This window comes from Athene cunicularia, assembly GCF_003259725.1.
Source record: "Athene cunicularia isolate RWA chromosome 1 unlocalized genomic scaffold, athCun1 chr1_part1, whole genome shotgun sequence".
Classification (NCBI taxonomy): Eukaryota; Metazoa; Chordata; class Aves; order Strigiformes; family Strigidae; genus Athene; species Athene cunicularia.
The window spans coordinates 31,276,679-31,291,787 of record NW_020799091.1 but is presented as its reverse complement, the minus strand read 5'-3'; the positions used below and the strand labels follow the sequence as shown (position 1 = coordinate 31,291,787).

Sequence of the window (15,109 nt, the reverse complement as noted above, 5' to 3'; positions counted from 1 at the left end):
GGGGGGGGGGAATTCTAAAGGAACAGCTGATCCCACAGCTGAGATTCACTCTGTCTCAGGTCAGCCTTTTGCCAGCCTTCCCCGTAATGCAAATGACCTTTATTCTGTGAAATCAGGAGGATTTCCTATAAACTAGACATGTATGATAGTTCAGCCAACTCACTGGATTTCCTAAGGTTTCTTCAGGGGGTCCTTACAGCAGTTTGAGATGCTCTCCAACAAAATAAGCAGGTAACAATGCCTTCCTTTTCCTCAAAGGTTCAGTTTGTACACAGGAGTGTATGGTACTGGGGAGAACAACCTATAGAACACTTGGAGGAGCGAAAGGTCTTTGTGCAAGAGGCAGTGCCCCAGCCCTGCAACTTGGACCTGAAGGTAGAAGTCAGGTTCAGGAGACTGGAGGTCCCAATTCTCATTCCAGGTCTGCCTGAGTCACTGGTATCAGTAAATCAAGATCATAAACAACTAGGAGAAAGGTAATTGGCAGATGAAAAAAGAGGATTTGAGTATAGAATGGAGTGCTGAACTTTACAACGAGTCTCTCTGGAGCTGTTCTGAACTGTCACAAGTGGCCAGCCAAATCTTCCCAAACTAACAGCTATTAGTAGATTTCTAATATGCACCACAACTTGATCTCTGCTATGACTTAATTATTACTTTGCACTACTTGAAGAAATAATGCAAACCATTCTTAATATCAGCTTTTTCATTATCTACCCCAAACCTCCAGAATTTTTTGTGTACAAGAGCCTCAGCTCACTGTAACATTCCCCTGAAACCTGAAGCCCAGCGATTCAGGATAAGCATTCAGGCACTGAAGTTCTTTTGCACAGCCTCAGGTGTGTTGCACTGTTTTCAAATGTTGGGGCTGGAATCCACCCTCTTTTTTTTTCAGGGTGATTAATAGGTTTATCTTCGGATATCCCAGAGGTGAGTTTTCATTCTAATCAGTCTAGCTGTGAGAAAATGTGACACACTCAGCACCACACTATCCAGATGCTCACAGAAGTGGAGTTATTTCTGAATGAAAAAGGCTTGACTAACAGAAAGAATTGCACTGGGAGACTCCTGAAACTACATTTTACCAAGACAGAATGAGGTCTTAGGACCCATTCTAAACTGCTGAATTAATTAAGCCTTCTTATACTAGCAGTGATTTAACCAGGTGAACTAGTGAAAAAAGACCTGACACAGGTGTTGGAGCCTGGGGGATCTCTGTAACCTGTTGTAGCTTTGGGGATGGTAACTTCCCAGGAGTCTTGTTCTCACTGTTGTGTAGGGCAGGCTGAAAAGTAATGTCCTCAAGAAAATCGTTGGGATGGCAGATCAAGCAGTCCAGAAATCTGGAACTATCCAAATCAATTCATCATGTCTCACTGCTTCACCCACTTTCGGATTTAGACTTTTAAGCCTTCATGTGTGCACGCTGTCCTTGAATTGAAGAGGCACAACATGTTCTCTGTGTTATTCAAGTCTTACCCTTCCCATGGTTAAGCATTTAGACAAATATTTTAAGAAAATGGGTTAAAAATAAAGTAAGTGCCAGTGTTTCTTTGTGATAAAAGATTCTTTAAAAGACATTCTTTGTAGAACAGAGGTTACTGTGACTACAGATAGCCACTCCAGTGAGATAAAGAGGTGGTTCTGGAATAACATACTCAAAAAGAAAGAAAAACAGAGAAAGAGAAGGCGGCTATCACAAATTACTATTTGTGATATTACTATAAAAAATGCTGAAAGAAGGAAGGAAGAATCACTATTCTGTACATAAGAATGAAAAAATATGTCTTTCTCTCACCTTCATTTAATTTACCGATGTTTTATACCCAATAACTTTTTTGGTTTATCTCCAAGTTCCCTCTATTGTCAATGTCAGAAGAATCAAATGCACTTGCTTTAGTTGAGAGTGTAATGTTGGAAGAAGAAAGCTATATATTTAATTTTAGAACTGGATGACTCTACATATGCAGCAGGCTGCATCATTCCAGTAAGATCAAAAGTATGATGAATGGTACAATGGAAAATGATGGACAGTACTTAAGTGGATTCTTATTGCTAAATTCTGATTTGGTATGCAACACAGTACTGGGTTTGCTACTGTTATCACTGAGGGCACTCAGTGCCCACCTTATAACAATACAAATAAACTGAAGTTGTTCAGCATGGAACTCTAGAAATCTCAGATATCAAAACTTTTGATAGAAATGTCCCTTTTCATGGAAGAAAACCAAGCATGCTTTTCTAAAAAGAATGAGGGCATAGCTCTGCCCTAAGCATGCATATGCTAAACCTAGCTAAACTGATTAGTCTGACAATTCAAAACATCATTACTTTTCTGGCGTGCAGGCTGTGTGTATTTCTGGCTTTACCTTCCTGTTGTTAATTCTAATGACTTCCCTCCATAAGAGTGGTCACAGTCAAGGTAAAATGATTAGCTATTCATAAAAATCTCTGATTAGTAGCAGTTCTCTGTCTGCAGCGACCCACTGTCTCAGCGCCAAACATTCTGCAAATGGTGTCTAGAAAATTCAAATCCACACAGTTACCAAGCAAAAAATAAGGCTGCCCTTTACAGGTTTTATTGTTGTGTTTTTCTTCCAGGAAAAATATTAAATATCCCTCAAGAAAGATGATGTAGTAAAAATTTCTTTGCTAGAATGACAGTCTCTCATTTGGTCTTACGGAGTCACTCAACTTCACCCAGCACCGTGTCACCGGAGAAGCCAAAGAGCTCTTCTCTGTGTGAGCTTGAATCCACACTTTTGTGTTGTCATACAAGGACTTGAAACCATTGAATGGATGAAATCCTTTCCTTTGTTAATATGGTGCCTGTATGCAAAGGACTAGATCAAAATTATCCTCATCATCAGACTCTCAGTTTCTTTCCATATTACTCCCTTATTCTTTACCTTTCTTAAAGCTCACTGCTGACTGGCAGTTCCCAGTCATGCTTCAGCTTCGGTAAATTTTCTTTTTGAGGATGAGTGTCTAAACAATCAAATCCTCGTTAGCTACTCACAACTTTATTAGCCAATGTCAAGAAATCACACAAAGCATCCATCCAAATCATGTTACCAGTCAGTAATTCAGGCAGCTTCTGAGCCACCTCTTGGTGTCCACCCTGCACAGCAGAGTATTTGCAGAAGGCTGGTAAAGTTGCTTTTATTGGCTGATATTACATGCACCCTTGTGCTTTCTTTCACAATAACCATCTAACGAGTGTCAAATTAATGCAGTATGCACTAGCATATTGTGAAATATGTATGCTTAAAAGTTAACTCCACAAAACTCACAGTTAAAATGGTACGTGTATTTGTTAGAGAGTTTATACATTATTATGCATTTGTTGAAAAGAAAAGTAAGGCTTAGCAAATATTGACCAAGACATAACTGTAACTGGTCTTGTAATAAGACAGTTGCAACCGTGGAAAGAAATACTGTCATGCGGGACTGCAGAGAGTGCACTAAAGAAACATAATGCTTCCAGCCGAGCGCAGAACTGGAGAATTTTCAGTGTTATAGATCTTAGCAGGTGACAGACACATCCTAGAGATAGTTTGTATCATTCAAATAACTAATTTATGAAGGTTAAAAATAAGGTACTTTCTTATGTAATCAGCTATTAATATGTCACTTCTCCTATGTAAGTTTTTGTTCGCTTTTAAAAAATGACAGTTGTATATATTTGGCTTTACCTGAATCATCTACTCTCAGCTTTTTGCTGGGATTGTCACCACTGTCATCATCGGACATTTCCATCTCCTCTTCCCGGCGGATTCCCATGAGCTGTTCACTGTGAGCATTTCGGAGCTCCTAAAACCCAAAATGACCTTTTGTCAGTATTAACTTCCATGAAGTCATTATGTATTATTTAGTATCTGGTTTTAATACTGCTCTGATTTTAATTATACATCATTTATCATTGTAATCATATTTATTTGTATATGAATATTTATAACAACAGTAGCACAGGGAATTCTTCCTGGGAAAGAACAGAGTTTATCAAAGGTAACACTCAGGGAAAACAAAAGAGAAAGTGAATCTCCATGTCGAGTGATCTTTAGTTCCGCTAAACACAGGAGAATACTTTAACAGCAGGGCTAATGCTTAAAATTGTGTATAAAGCAGACTGATAAAGAGATTGTCAGCCTGCTTAAGGTATAGATAATTCTTTCTTCTCTCTGCCACTTGGGGTAGGATTCACCTGGACATGTATAGGTGTCTCCATTAAACAATGTCATATTAACTACACCCTAAAAGGGCCTTGTTCTCTCTGCTGGTGGTAAAGGGAGACAAGAGCAGACAGTGCAGATGTAGCACTCTGTGTTGTAGGTGTCTAATTCTGGCCAAAGAAATCTCACCCTCTGTCCCTATGCCCTGATTGCCTCAGATTTAAAAGACCCAGCCCCATAATGCTGCTGTGAAAATCTCTGCATCTTGATCCAAAATGAGTGCCAGCGCAGAGAGCCTGGTCTCCGGGCGACCACCACAAGGGCAGGCAGGCAGGGACCCCCTGCACATGTCAGTAGGTAGATGATCAGAAGGCATGCGGTTTTTGTGTGAGTCTAGACAGTCTTTGTTCTGGGTAGAAAAGCCGGTGCGGGTGGAGCGGCTGGCTTTTTAATGGCAGTGCTGAGAAGATTGAGAGAACTCTATTTTGTCCTAATAATCCTGTCAGGTGTAACACGAGGATGCTGCACCGTGATTAGTGTAGGCCTTTTCAGTCCGCAGACAGCTAATTTTTCTGCCAACAAAGAGCTTAATTCCCAAAGAGGTGGTTTGAAATCTTTGAAACAAGGACGAATCGTGTGGAAGGAGGAGACAGCATTGAGGAGTCCGACCACTGCTCCATGCAATTAACAACAGGCTGTCAGAGAGGGACTGTGTGAAAAAAGGGAAGGCATGTCCCTTGAGCTGCACCCTTGGTTCATTGGCAGATCTCAAATATTCTGATAAATCTATGTGTCCATTAATCCTAGCAAAGTCAAGTAGGCTAATTAGTGGGTGTTTTACATGACAATAATTTCAAATTAGAAAAAAGTGATTAAAAAGGTAAATTGTCAACCAGCGTTTTATGCAGTTGGAAGCACCTCTGGAAGAAATTTGCAAGCCATTTCTTAATTCCTTGTTGGAAAAGGCCACCTACACCTTCTCCTTGGGAAGTATACTGCACACATGAGCAGACATCTGCTTACATTTACTCCCTCTTTAGGGGATAAATGTCCTTGATGCATCAATGTCTACATTATCAGTAAAGCCAGTAACATACCACAGAGAAAGTCTATGTGTATGAGTGTTTGCTTTGGGTTTGTGTTTCTAGCAAAGCCTTCCTAAATTGGAAAAAATGGAAGGTGATCAGGTAATTAAACAAATCAGCAGATAATGTCATGGTTAGAAAACATAATAGTACATTTCCATGATATTTCAGATCTGAAAAACAGGTATTTTTAAAACATATTGGTTTAGCAAGATCCTTCACATGTTTTTGAATTGTTTTTGTTGTCCTCTTCTTAGAAAAACAGATATCAATAATATTTGAAAAAAATTAGTAGTGAATTAACATTTATGGAAAGTCCAACTCTTACACATTTCAGTTTATTAAAGTTTTAGAAGCCAGCAAATGAATGACATACCACATCCCTTTACAGAGAGCTAGTTTAAGAAGGGATGGTCTTAATATAATCAAAATAATCTGCTAGCAAATCGTATTTTCATACTTCTCTAAAAGATAAGACAAACATTAATCCCCAACTTCCCAACTTTCAATTGTACAAGGCTTTATCCACTACTTATATGAAGTATTTGTGAACAAAATGCAAAATACGGTTTGCACCAATAAATTATGCTAACATTTTATTTTAAGTGTCCCATTATTGTGAAGGCATTTGGTATTCACCATAATAGCACTGATAATAAAGAATTCATTTGGTATTCATGTGGATGTTACATTTAGTGCCATTGGTATTCAACTGTAATTTAGCATTAGTTAATGGGCACTTAAAATGTTATCCAAATGATTTATATCACAGCACTTTTGTGTTTCTCAAACTAAGTGTACAACACTTATTTTACAAGTGTACTACAAAATAATTAAATAAGTGCACCTTACCTTCTAAAGTTTTTATTCTGAGACAGAGAAAAATCATTTAGAGGACTGTAATAGGAATAATCAACACACTGTACTACATGAAGGTAAACCAAGTGTATGCAAGCTGCTCATATTCAAAAATTTAAAAAAAAAGGAAGAAGAAGGAAAGAAAACAAAGACAGTGGTACTTACTTTTTAAAATACAGGCTCATAGCGTTTATACTGAATTAAAAACGAAAGCTGGATGACCAAAACACAGGATGAGGTCTAGTGCTTCCTCTGCTGCCACTCACAGCAAGGGGAGTTAGAATCCCATTACCTCTGATCATGCTTATGACAGTCACACATGCATGGTTCCACATTCCTAACACTGTGTGGTAGTATGATTACATTTATACTGGTTTCTTTGCAAGCGTAATACTTAGAATCAGTACAAATGATGCATCTACTTTTTAAAAGATAAAACATCAAACAAATGGGAAGGAGTATGTCATAATTCTGGACTTAATATGCTTAAGTCATTACTTAGGAAACAAATTCCCTATTTTATTTTCAGGCAAAGTCATCTTACAATGACCATATGATGGCACAACAAGAAAAAAAAGTCTGTGCTACAAAATACTTCTTTTAGAAACAGATCATGGTGACTCTTAAAAAGATATTTTTCAGAAATAATTTTTAATTCTACCCTTAGTTGAAAATATTGTTCCTAATTTCACTACTTCAGTCCATTATTTTAGATAGTAAACATAATCCTCCAATGACTTCCCAAATTTTGCATGAAAAATAAAAACACATTGCTCTCTGTCTTAGTGTTATTTAATGACTATTATCATAATGAGAGCAATGGGAGCAATTCATACTTTAGATGAGACTGTATAATGGCCAGTTCATTAACAGCTAAAACGGTAGCCGTAAATATTGCTGAATGCACTATGTCCAGCTACAATCACGCTCGTTCTGTGTCAATCCAGCTGTGAGATGATGGATAGAAAGTAATAATAAAATCACCAACCTCAGAATGCTTTCGCCAAATGTCTATGTTCTTTCGCTGGGCTTTCGAGAAATGGTCCCAAGCTTTTTGTCTGGTAGAAGCGTTGAAAACGGCGACAATCTGCTCAACTTTGGTGAACAAGGAAGTCAAACAAGACAAGCAATTTATGTTGTGATCACTATAGAGAAGCAAAGCAAAGACACTAGGAGTCTATGGATGATGTCATTACTGAAACAACATCATCAATATCCATCCAATGATGTGTCTTTTGTACTTACATTTTATCAATGTTGGAGATGTCTCCTTTCAAGTCTGTCTCCATAACTTTAGTCTACACAACTTACAACTTTGTACCAAAAAGCATGCATGCAGCTGCTTCCCCGTGATGTCTGAAACAATTTTCTGCACAGTCACGTGCCTTTGCATGTGTGGCTATAGGTGTGTGACTTCAGAAATGACACTTGAGGCATAAATCTGATCCATGTTCCCCTGTGGCAGCTGCATACAGATGAGCAGGCTGAGCAAATGAGAGCATGAAAGACAAGCAGGTTCTGCTCTGAAGGGTGTCACTATCCAATAGTGGGAATTTGTCAGCAGATGGGAAGGGCTAAACCATACATTAATGCTGCATTCTGTAGTTGTAGCTGCTGCTTCTCTTATTTAATATAAACGGGCTCACCTGTGGTAGATCATTCTGTCCAGTGTCCATGGTCTATGTACATATATATACATGAAGACTCGTATTTTTTTAGAGACGTGAAATGGGCTTCCCTCAGTCAACCCTAATGAATTTGTTCTGAAGCCAGACATCAGTATTTAGTTCAGCTATCTAGGACAATTAAGATCCTTAAGTTTTTAGCTACTTGTTCATCCTAATTCAGAATCTTTCCTCCCAACACTTTTCTTTCTCTTCACATCACTTACAAGCAATGCTGTTCTTCCACAACAGTGACCTCCCTAAAACTGATTTCGCCAAGATGAAAGTTGCTTGCACAGTTAACTGAAGGACCATCAAGAAAACCAGATTTTCTACAAATAACCTGGGCTGTGCTCCTGAGTAAGCAGCTGTACTGACCTATGAAATCAAACTGAAAAATGCTTCAACTCTTTGAAAATGTTCTTGGCTATTTCCCTCTTTTGATTCCTGGGTTGAAACAGTGTCCACTGTTTTGTAAAGCTGCAGCTTGCAGCACCTCCATCTCCTCTCTTCCACTGAGAAATCATTGCATGAGACCTTGTAATGCCCTCTGGTCTGGTCTCTCATTGAGCTGATCAATAGCTGCTGTCCTTCTCCCCTCAAGTCACAGATGTAGAGGATCTTACTATACATAACAACCTATCTTTCCTAAAATGGTGAGCTCACCTAGTAAGTCAGTTATGTACCTTTCACCTCTAAATCTCAATAAGATCTCTTCACCTCTAAATCTAAATAAGTTAACCTCACGCACTTGAACAGGAGCATATTTCTTCTTCTTTTTTTTTTTTTGTTGTTTGGTTTTTTGCTTTTTTTTTTTTACCACTTTTGCAGGTTACTGTCAGATTCAGGAAGATTACAACATTTTGAATCACATATGGAAGTTTTTCTTTGTAATAATCAGGGCTGGTTAATTAACTTCTAAATCCATAGAAAATAAATGTAGTCTTATAAAATTAAAATACTCATACGTAGTTTATACTAAAGAAGATGCCTCAAAGCTAGTGGGATGATCCAATTCATTTGTGAGCCATTCAAGTTTTAATAACGGATTAGATAACTTCAGCCTACTAGAACTTGCTTGGAGTGAAGGGTGGATGTATCAAGGAAGATACGTTGTGTGTATTTATTCAATTAATTTGAAAACAATGAAAATGCTAAAACACTCTATTATTATTTGTATAGAAACTGAGGTTAGAATTTAATTACTATCGTTGTGTTGATGACCCAGGTGCTCAGAATATCTTGCTTAATTAACAATCTGGTTTTAGTTTGCAAGTGGAAATTCAAGTAGAAAAGATTCACAAAGATATGAGGAAGAATTGGTTTGCCATTTTCCACTAATAGGTATTAGTAAGATCATCTGAATTTTGAAAAATATTTGAACTTTAAAGTGTTTAATTTCCATTCTGTGAACAGGTGATAAGATTTATCAAAAGCCATTTCAGAAACCCTCCTCAATTGAAACACAAGCTAGAAAGATGCCAAAGAGTTTTTCTTATATAACTGTGGTAGACAAAGTGAGCAAAAAAAGGATCTCCTTTACTTACCTAACTTTTAGGAATGAAAAAACCTCAAGGAAATAGGATACTATGAGTACTAGAGGCTAAAAATCAAGGCATTTACAGAAACTTTATGCATGAGGCAGCTAGCAATACTAAAAATAGGAAATGTAGAGGAGAATATTAAATTAGTACATATCAAAGACCAGCATTCCACTGCTCTATTCAAAGAAAGCGTCAATGTATGTACATCAATTTCAACATACACAGCAATCTAGGCTACGATGTGTTACCAACACCCACAGGTAACACCCAACCTAAAAGGTCTCCAAGCTTTACATTAGAGCTAAAGAGCAGCCAAGGCCATGGTTTGACAATACAGGAAAGTGGCTTCACATCTTTTTCTACATCAAAATCCTGCATTCATGTGTTATGAGATGGCAATCCAATATAAACTCCTTCTGCCAGTTCACATTTGTTCATAGGTTAATTCATGTTGTATCAAGATTCATTTGTTCTCCCACAGACACCCCAGAAGCCTAAAGCTGCTATAACTCCTGTGCTCTGGTTAACTGGAAGACAAGACATAATGTACCCACGCCTGATCGGGATCAAATTTGTATGGGTAAGTGATCCAGCAGCACACAGCCTGTAAGGATGGTAGATTCATCCCTAAGGGGAAGCCAGGAGAGTTTATATTAGCTGATAAAGTCTCCAGTTAACTCATTTTTCTTCCATGTCTGGCTAAAATCTGGCCAAAGAGAGGCCTCAGATTTTGGGTTGAAATCTGCAGAATCTGAATGAAACAGTTGTTCCCAGTCTCACTGCTGGCCATGGATTTCAGACCATTTCCTGACCTCCAGAAAGAAATTTCCAAAATGAAATAACAGATCATATCTAGTTTTCCAAGGCATCTTGAACTCTAGGATGTACTGTGCTGTCAATTGTGACTGGTAAGTAGAATTATTAAGTAATATGAAATATTCACTGTCAAACATCTGTTGGTAAATTCTATGCTATATCAGATTTTCATTGACCACATGCAAAGCTGTTTCCTTACTAAATTAGGGTTTAAAAACCCGCATTGTTCTGGAAAGGTCCATATCACATCATTGTTTTTCCTATCAATATAACTTATAGGATGCAAATAATTGCATCTTTCCTAACAACTTGAGATGTTGGGGGATATGGTGTAGGGGAGAACTTTGTAGAGTAGGGCTGATGGTTGGACTCGATGATCCCAACAGTCTTTTCCAACCTGAATGATTCTGTGATTCTGTGATTCTCTGACTTATTCTGTGGCTGGTAATTTACATGGAGTGTTTCAGACATAGGATTATTATCTATTTGTTTTTCTGCTGAGCTATAAATAACAAAAAAGACCCAAACAACTAAGCCTAGAGTGATATCCAAGTGTCAACATTTAACAAATGCAGTGTAACTACAATATGCTTTATTAGAGGTACCAGCTCATAGTAAGCATATTAAAAGAAAGTTTAAATCTCAGTTTCTGTTGCCATAAAACATGCTATCAGACTAGGGTATTGTTATCAAGTATAAATGTAAAAACAACTAGAAAAAATAGGAACAACAACAAAAATCCCTTAAACAATGCCTGCAGATGTTCATGCAAGATTGGATTAGAGGGGAAACTAGAATATCTCCAGGGCGAGAGAGTATTTGGTACAAGATATTTGAAAATTTTACTACCAGAGAACAAAAATAAATGAGAACCAAACTATAGCCTCATCTGTAGATTAAGAGGGAGAGAGAACACTTTTACTCTCCATTACATTTATCAAGCAGGCTATTTTAAATACATGATTGAGTGAAGTCTGAAATTTCTCCTTTGGTTTAGGAGACAAGTACTCAATTTTTCCTTTGCTTATTACATTATCAGCTGCCATGCATACAAGATTATTTTTAATTTCTCATATGTAATATAAAGAACACCAGCAACAAAATGTTTCATAATGCTTTACAATAAAAAAAGAAACAGAACAGAAACTGAAATACAATGTGTTAATATAAAAACGTCTTCACTTTTGTCTTTTTATCTGGCAGATAAAATAATCAGATTTCATGTAGAATTTCACTTCAAATTCCACCAATTAGGTAAACAGGATGAAAAGGGCTTTGCACTAAATTACTCTAAGTGCAAGAGTAGACTATATGGTGATTTTGCTAAAAAAATTTCTGTAAGAATGCGACAGTTGACATGCAGGGTAAAAGAAAAATTCCACCCATAAAATTACAGTGTAAAGGAAACTGTTACAGTAAATGTGTAACATGCTTTTCAAATATAGATTCGCAGCACAGGGAGGATATAGAGTTGGCGTGGTTTGGGTCAGAAACCTTGTTGCTGAATTCTGACTAAGCTGAAGTCTGCCAAGCGATTTGGCTCCAAGCCCAGCAAACCAAGGAATTACAGTAGTCAAGGCTAGATGCTGTAAGTGAATGAATTAGAGTCTCCAGGTCATTTTTGTATAGGAAAAAGAATATTTTTGGCAACAGTCCTGAAAGGGATTTGGTGACGTTTGAACAGAACTTAGCATTAAGTCCAAGGCTAAAATTGCATATAGGCAAATGACATGTGACATCAATAGGAGAAATGGTAGACAGATTGCAGAGTAATGAAAGAAACATATATTATTTTAATTAATCTGAGCCAAACCTTCAGTCTTTTGATTATGATCCTATTTACTTTCAGAAAAGAATTTGCCTTTCACACATTTACAGCTGAAACCTGCAGCCCTTCCCTGTTACCCAATTCACATGCCACAGAGGGAGAAACAGATGCAATTGTCATTGACTGGTGGAGGAGGAAAACATTACAAGTTGGAAATATCACCATGGAGAAGACTGCAGATAATGCAAGGGATGGGTCCTAAAGTGAAGCATACCGTTGGTCATCAGCTGGATATGTAAGTAAATGCCATTACAGATTTCCATAATGAAGACATGGATTTTGACAGCTATACAAAATGACTCATCTTTCACAAATAAATGGCATTCTTGGGTTTTGGTTTTTGGGTTGGGTTTTTTTGTTGTTTTGTTTTTGGTTTTGTTTTTTAAATCAAAGCAAACAATACCCCCCCCCCAAAAAAAAAATAATCCTGGGGTATCAAAAAGAGGATGTATTGTGGCTGCAACTCCATCAGAGAAGAGGAGGCTACTGTTTGGTCTGCTTGCTGTCTGGGTGGCTGCAGGTTCCTTTAGACGTAGTCTTAAGACATAGCATAATAAAGGAAAAAAACACAGGACTTCACCCTTATATGCCCAAATTCCACCTTTTTGGACAGAGCAAGAGAATCGTGCCTCCAATGATTGATCTTCCAGATCATTTTGCTGTGTGGGAAGTCTGCTTGCAAGGCTTCCATTCCTCAGTTTGCCCTACTGCCAACAGCTACTGTACTAGCGATCAAAACCAGCCAGGGACCATTCCCATTCTCTGATTCCAACTGGCACAACATGCTGAGTGTCCCTGCAGCAGCAACCTTTCTCACTCTCCAGAAAGATGTTTCTCACGGAAACTACTTGGCCTGTACCAAACTCTAAACTGTATCCACACTGTGTGGGAAAATCCTAGCTGGCCTAGAGCAACAACTTACAGTTGAATGGTATGGATAAGCCTGCCCTAGCTCAGTTTAATTTAATCCTATAGAAGGAGTCAGTGGGGTCATATTTTGCTAGCAGTCTCACCTCTTCTGCTCTCATCCTGATGCAGGGGTCTCAGTGTTGCAGAGAGCCATTACAAGGATTACCAGGGAAACAAGGATGTTCTCCTCTTCTAGCTACTCTGTTTCACCTACCTGAATACTAGATACAATGAGAAAGAAGTCTTAAGTGTCCTCTCCCTAAATTACACTATATTATTTCTGCATTTCCCTTTGACTAGGCCTACAGTACTTGTCACCAGCAGGAGGTGTGCCTGGGCTGATGGCTGATGCCCCTTCCTCCTCTGTTTGACTCAAACTAGTCTTGGTCAATGTACTTGTGTGGGTTATTAAAAGGCTGAGTGAATCTCAGTGGTCCACATCTGAGCGATGCAGGAAAAAAATATTTTTTCATAATACAATAAGCAGATTTTTCCACACAGATGAAGGACAAAATAAAAAATACTTAAATCACAGCACAAATTATAATCCCTGGTCTTGAAAAAACATTGAACCTCAATGTCAGCAGCTGTTGTTTTCCTTTCTTCTCCTTTCAGCTAAGACACTCACTGAGGAAGAGCGAAAGGAGTATTGTGGGGATACTGAAAACACGTCATTTTCAGGATTTATACTAAAACCTGCACATTAACTTGTCTGAGGTATGTATATCAACAATTAATAGTTCTAGAAATGGAAGAACACTCCTTGTAAACTTTGAAATAAAAGAATTACACTCTGATTAGAGAACTCAGTTTGCCCTGCAAGCAATTGCTAGAAAATCTTTCTACAAAATAAGCTTTGAAAATCTTTTAGGTCATGAAACGTGGTTTAATTTACAACAAAGAAACTGACAGCTTGGTGTAACAGCAAGTGCTGGCACTGTGCCATGTGATAAATCATTTGGACTCAACAAGACCACTTCACCTTCATGTCATTTCTCAGCAAACAGGAACCTGACATCAGGCCAGCACAACACAGTAGGGCAGGTACAAATGTACAGTACCTGCTCTTTTAATGCCACCATCTTATATAACAGAACTGACTTTATGGACCTTGTGTTGACATCCAGAAAAAAGAAACAACAAACAAAAAACCCCACACACAGCCCCCACCCCACTCACACAAAAGAAGATTAAGTAAATGCCATTCTCTTCACCAACTTGACAAGATTTTAAGCCATGCCCAGTGCACTGCATTTAATTAGCTGTTCTCATTGTTATTTATGGTTAGTCAGACCTTCTTTTCAATACTCAGATTTTAAAATAGCAAAAGTAGTAACAACTACTTTTGGTAAGCCTGCCCAAAAAACAGAACCCCAAGGGAACTCTGAGATGAAGGAACATCATAAATGTGACTGAACTCGGACAGGTCCCATTAAGTGAAGGGACTCTCTCTAAGTAATATTTGTCGGGGATCTTGCAGATTAAATGTTCCTAGGAATCAGGAGGGCTATGTATGTTTTGGGCATAATATGCTTTCTTTTGCTGAAGAAAAAGAATAGAGGTGGATGAGGAGGCTTCAACAGTCACAGCCTCTTCTGGCAATCATAACAAAAAAATCATCTCAGATACCTTACGCAGGAACATTTACTTCTCCATTGTGATACTGTATGTCCCCTCGCCTGCCATGACTTTTCCTACTCTCTTTGTTTACTACTTCCAGTCTTATCTTCCTTCTATGTTTTTGTTTCCTCATTCTGTGTGTGTCTATCTATGAGAGACAAGAAACCAGGCCTGAGAGAAACTAAGAAATACAGCCTGAGAAAGCAAAAGTTGAGGCTGATCGAAGAAATGCCTCCAACACTCGCAAGACAAAACTATGAGTCACAGGGTGGATGGTGTGGAGGCCGAAGCTGATAAGGCTGCCCGAATAACACAAGATGCATCTGGAGGAGGGAGCCCTGTGGAGACAGGACGGCCCTGCTCTGGGGCACCGGGGCAAATTTCAAGGGCCATCTGTCCAGTGAATGACCTCTGCTTCATTATCCACGAAATGCATATTAAAGTTAACACCCCTCAATATGCTAACGAAGGCTAACATGGTCATGATAATTACATCATTCCATGAAACACCTTACCCCTCTCCATACATAGGATATGTGGGTATGTGGGTCGACCTAGGGGATGGACCCAAGAAAAGTGGGTATAAATCAAGGTGGGGGAAGAAAGGGGGGGG

The 15,109-nt window shown here is 38.4% G+C and overlaps 1 protein-coding gene across 9 annotated transcripts in view; it reads right to left on the bottom strand.

The window, feature by feature from the left end:
* The window catches only part of ENOX1 (ecto-NOX disulfide-thiol exchanger 1), a 381,250-nt gene that overhangs the window by 61,008 nt on the left and 305,133 nt on the right, over positions 1–15,109 (bottom strand). For all 9 annotated transcript variants that reach the window (XM_026853212.1, XM_026853203.1, XM_026853269.1 and 6 more), the window contains 2 exons: positions 7,104–7,210; positions 3,696–3,813 (listed from right to left, as the gene is read on the bottom strand). In XM_026853212.1, the coding sequence (XP_026709013.1) occupies positions 3,696–3,813; positions 7,104–7,210 (225 nt within the window). The remainder of the gene's footprint in view (positions 1–3,695; positions 3,814–7,103; positions 7,211–15,109) is intronic.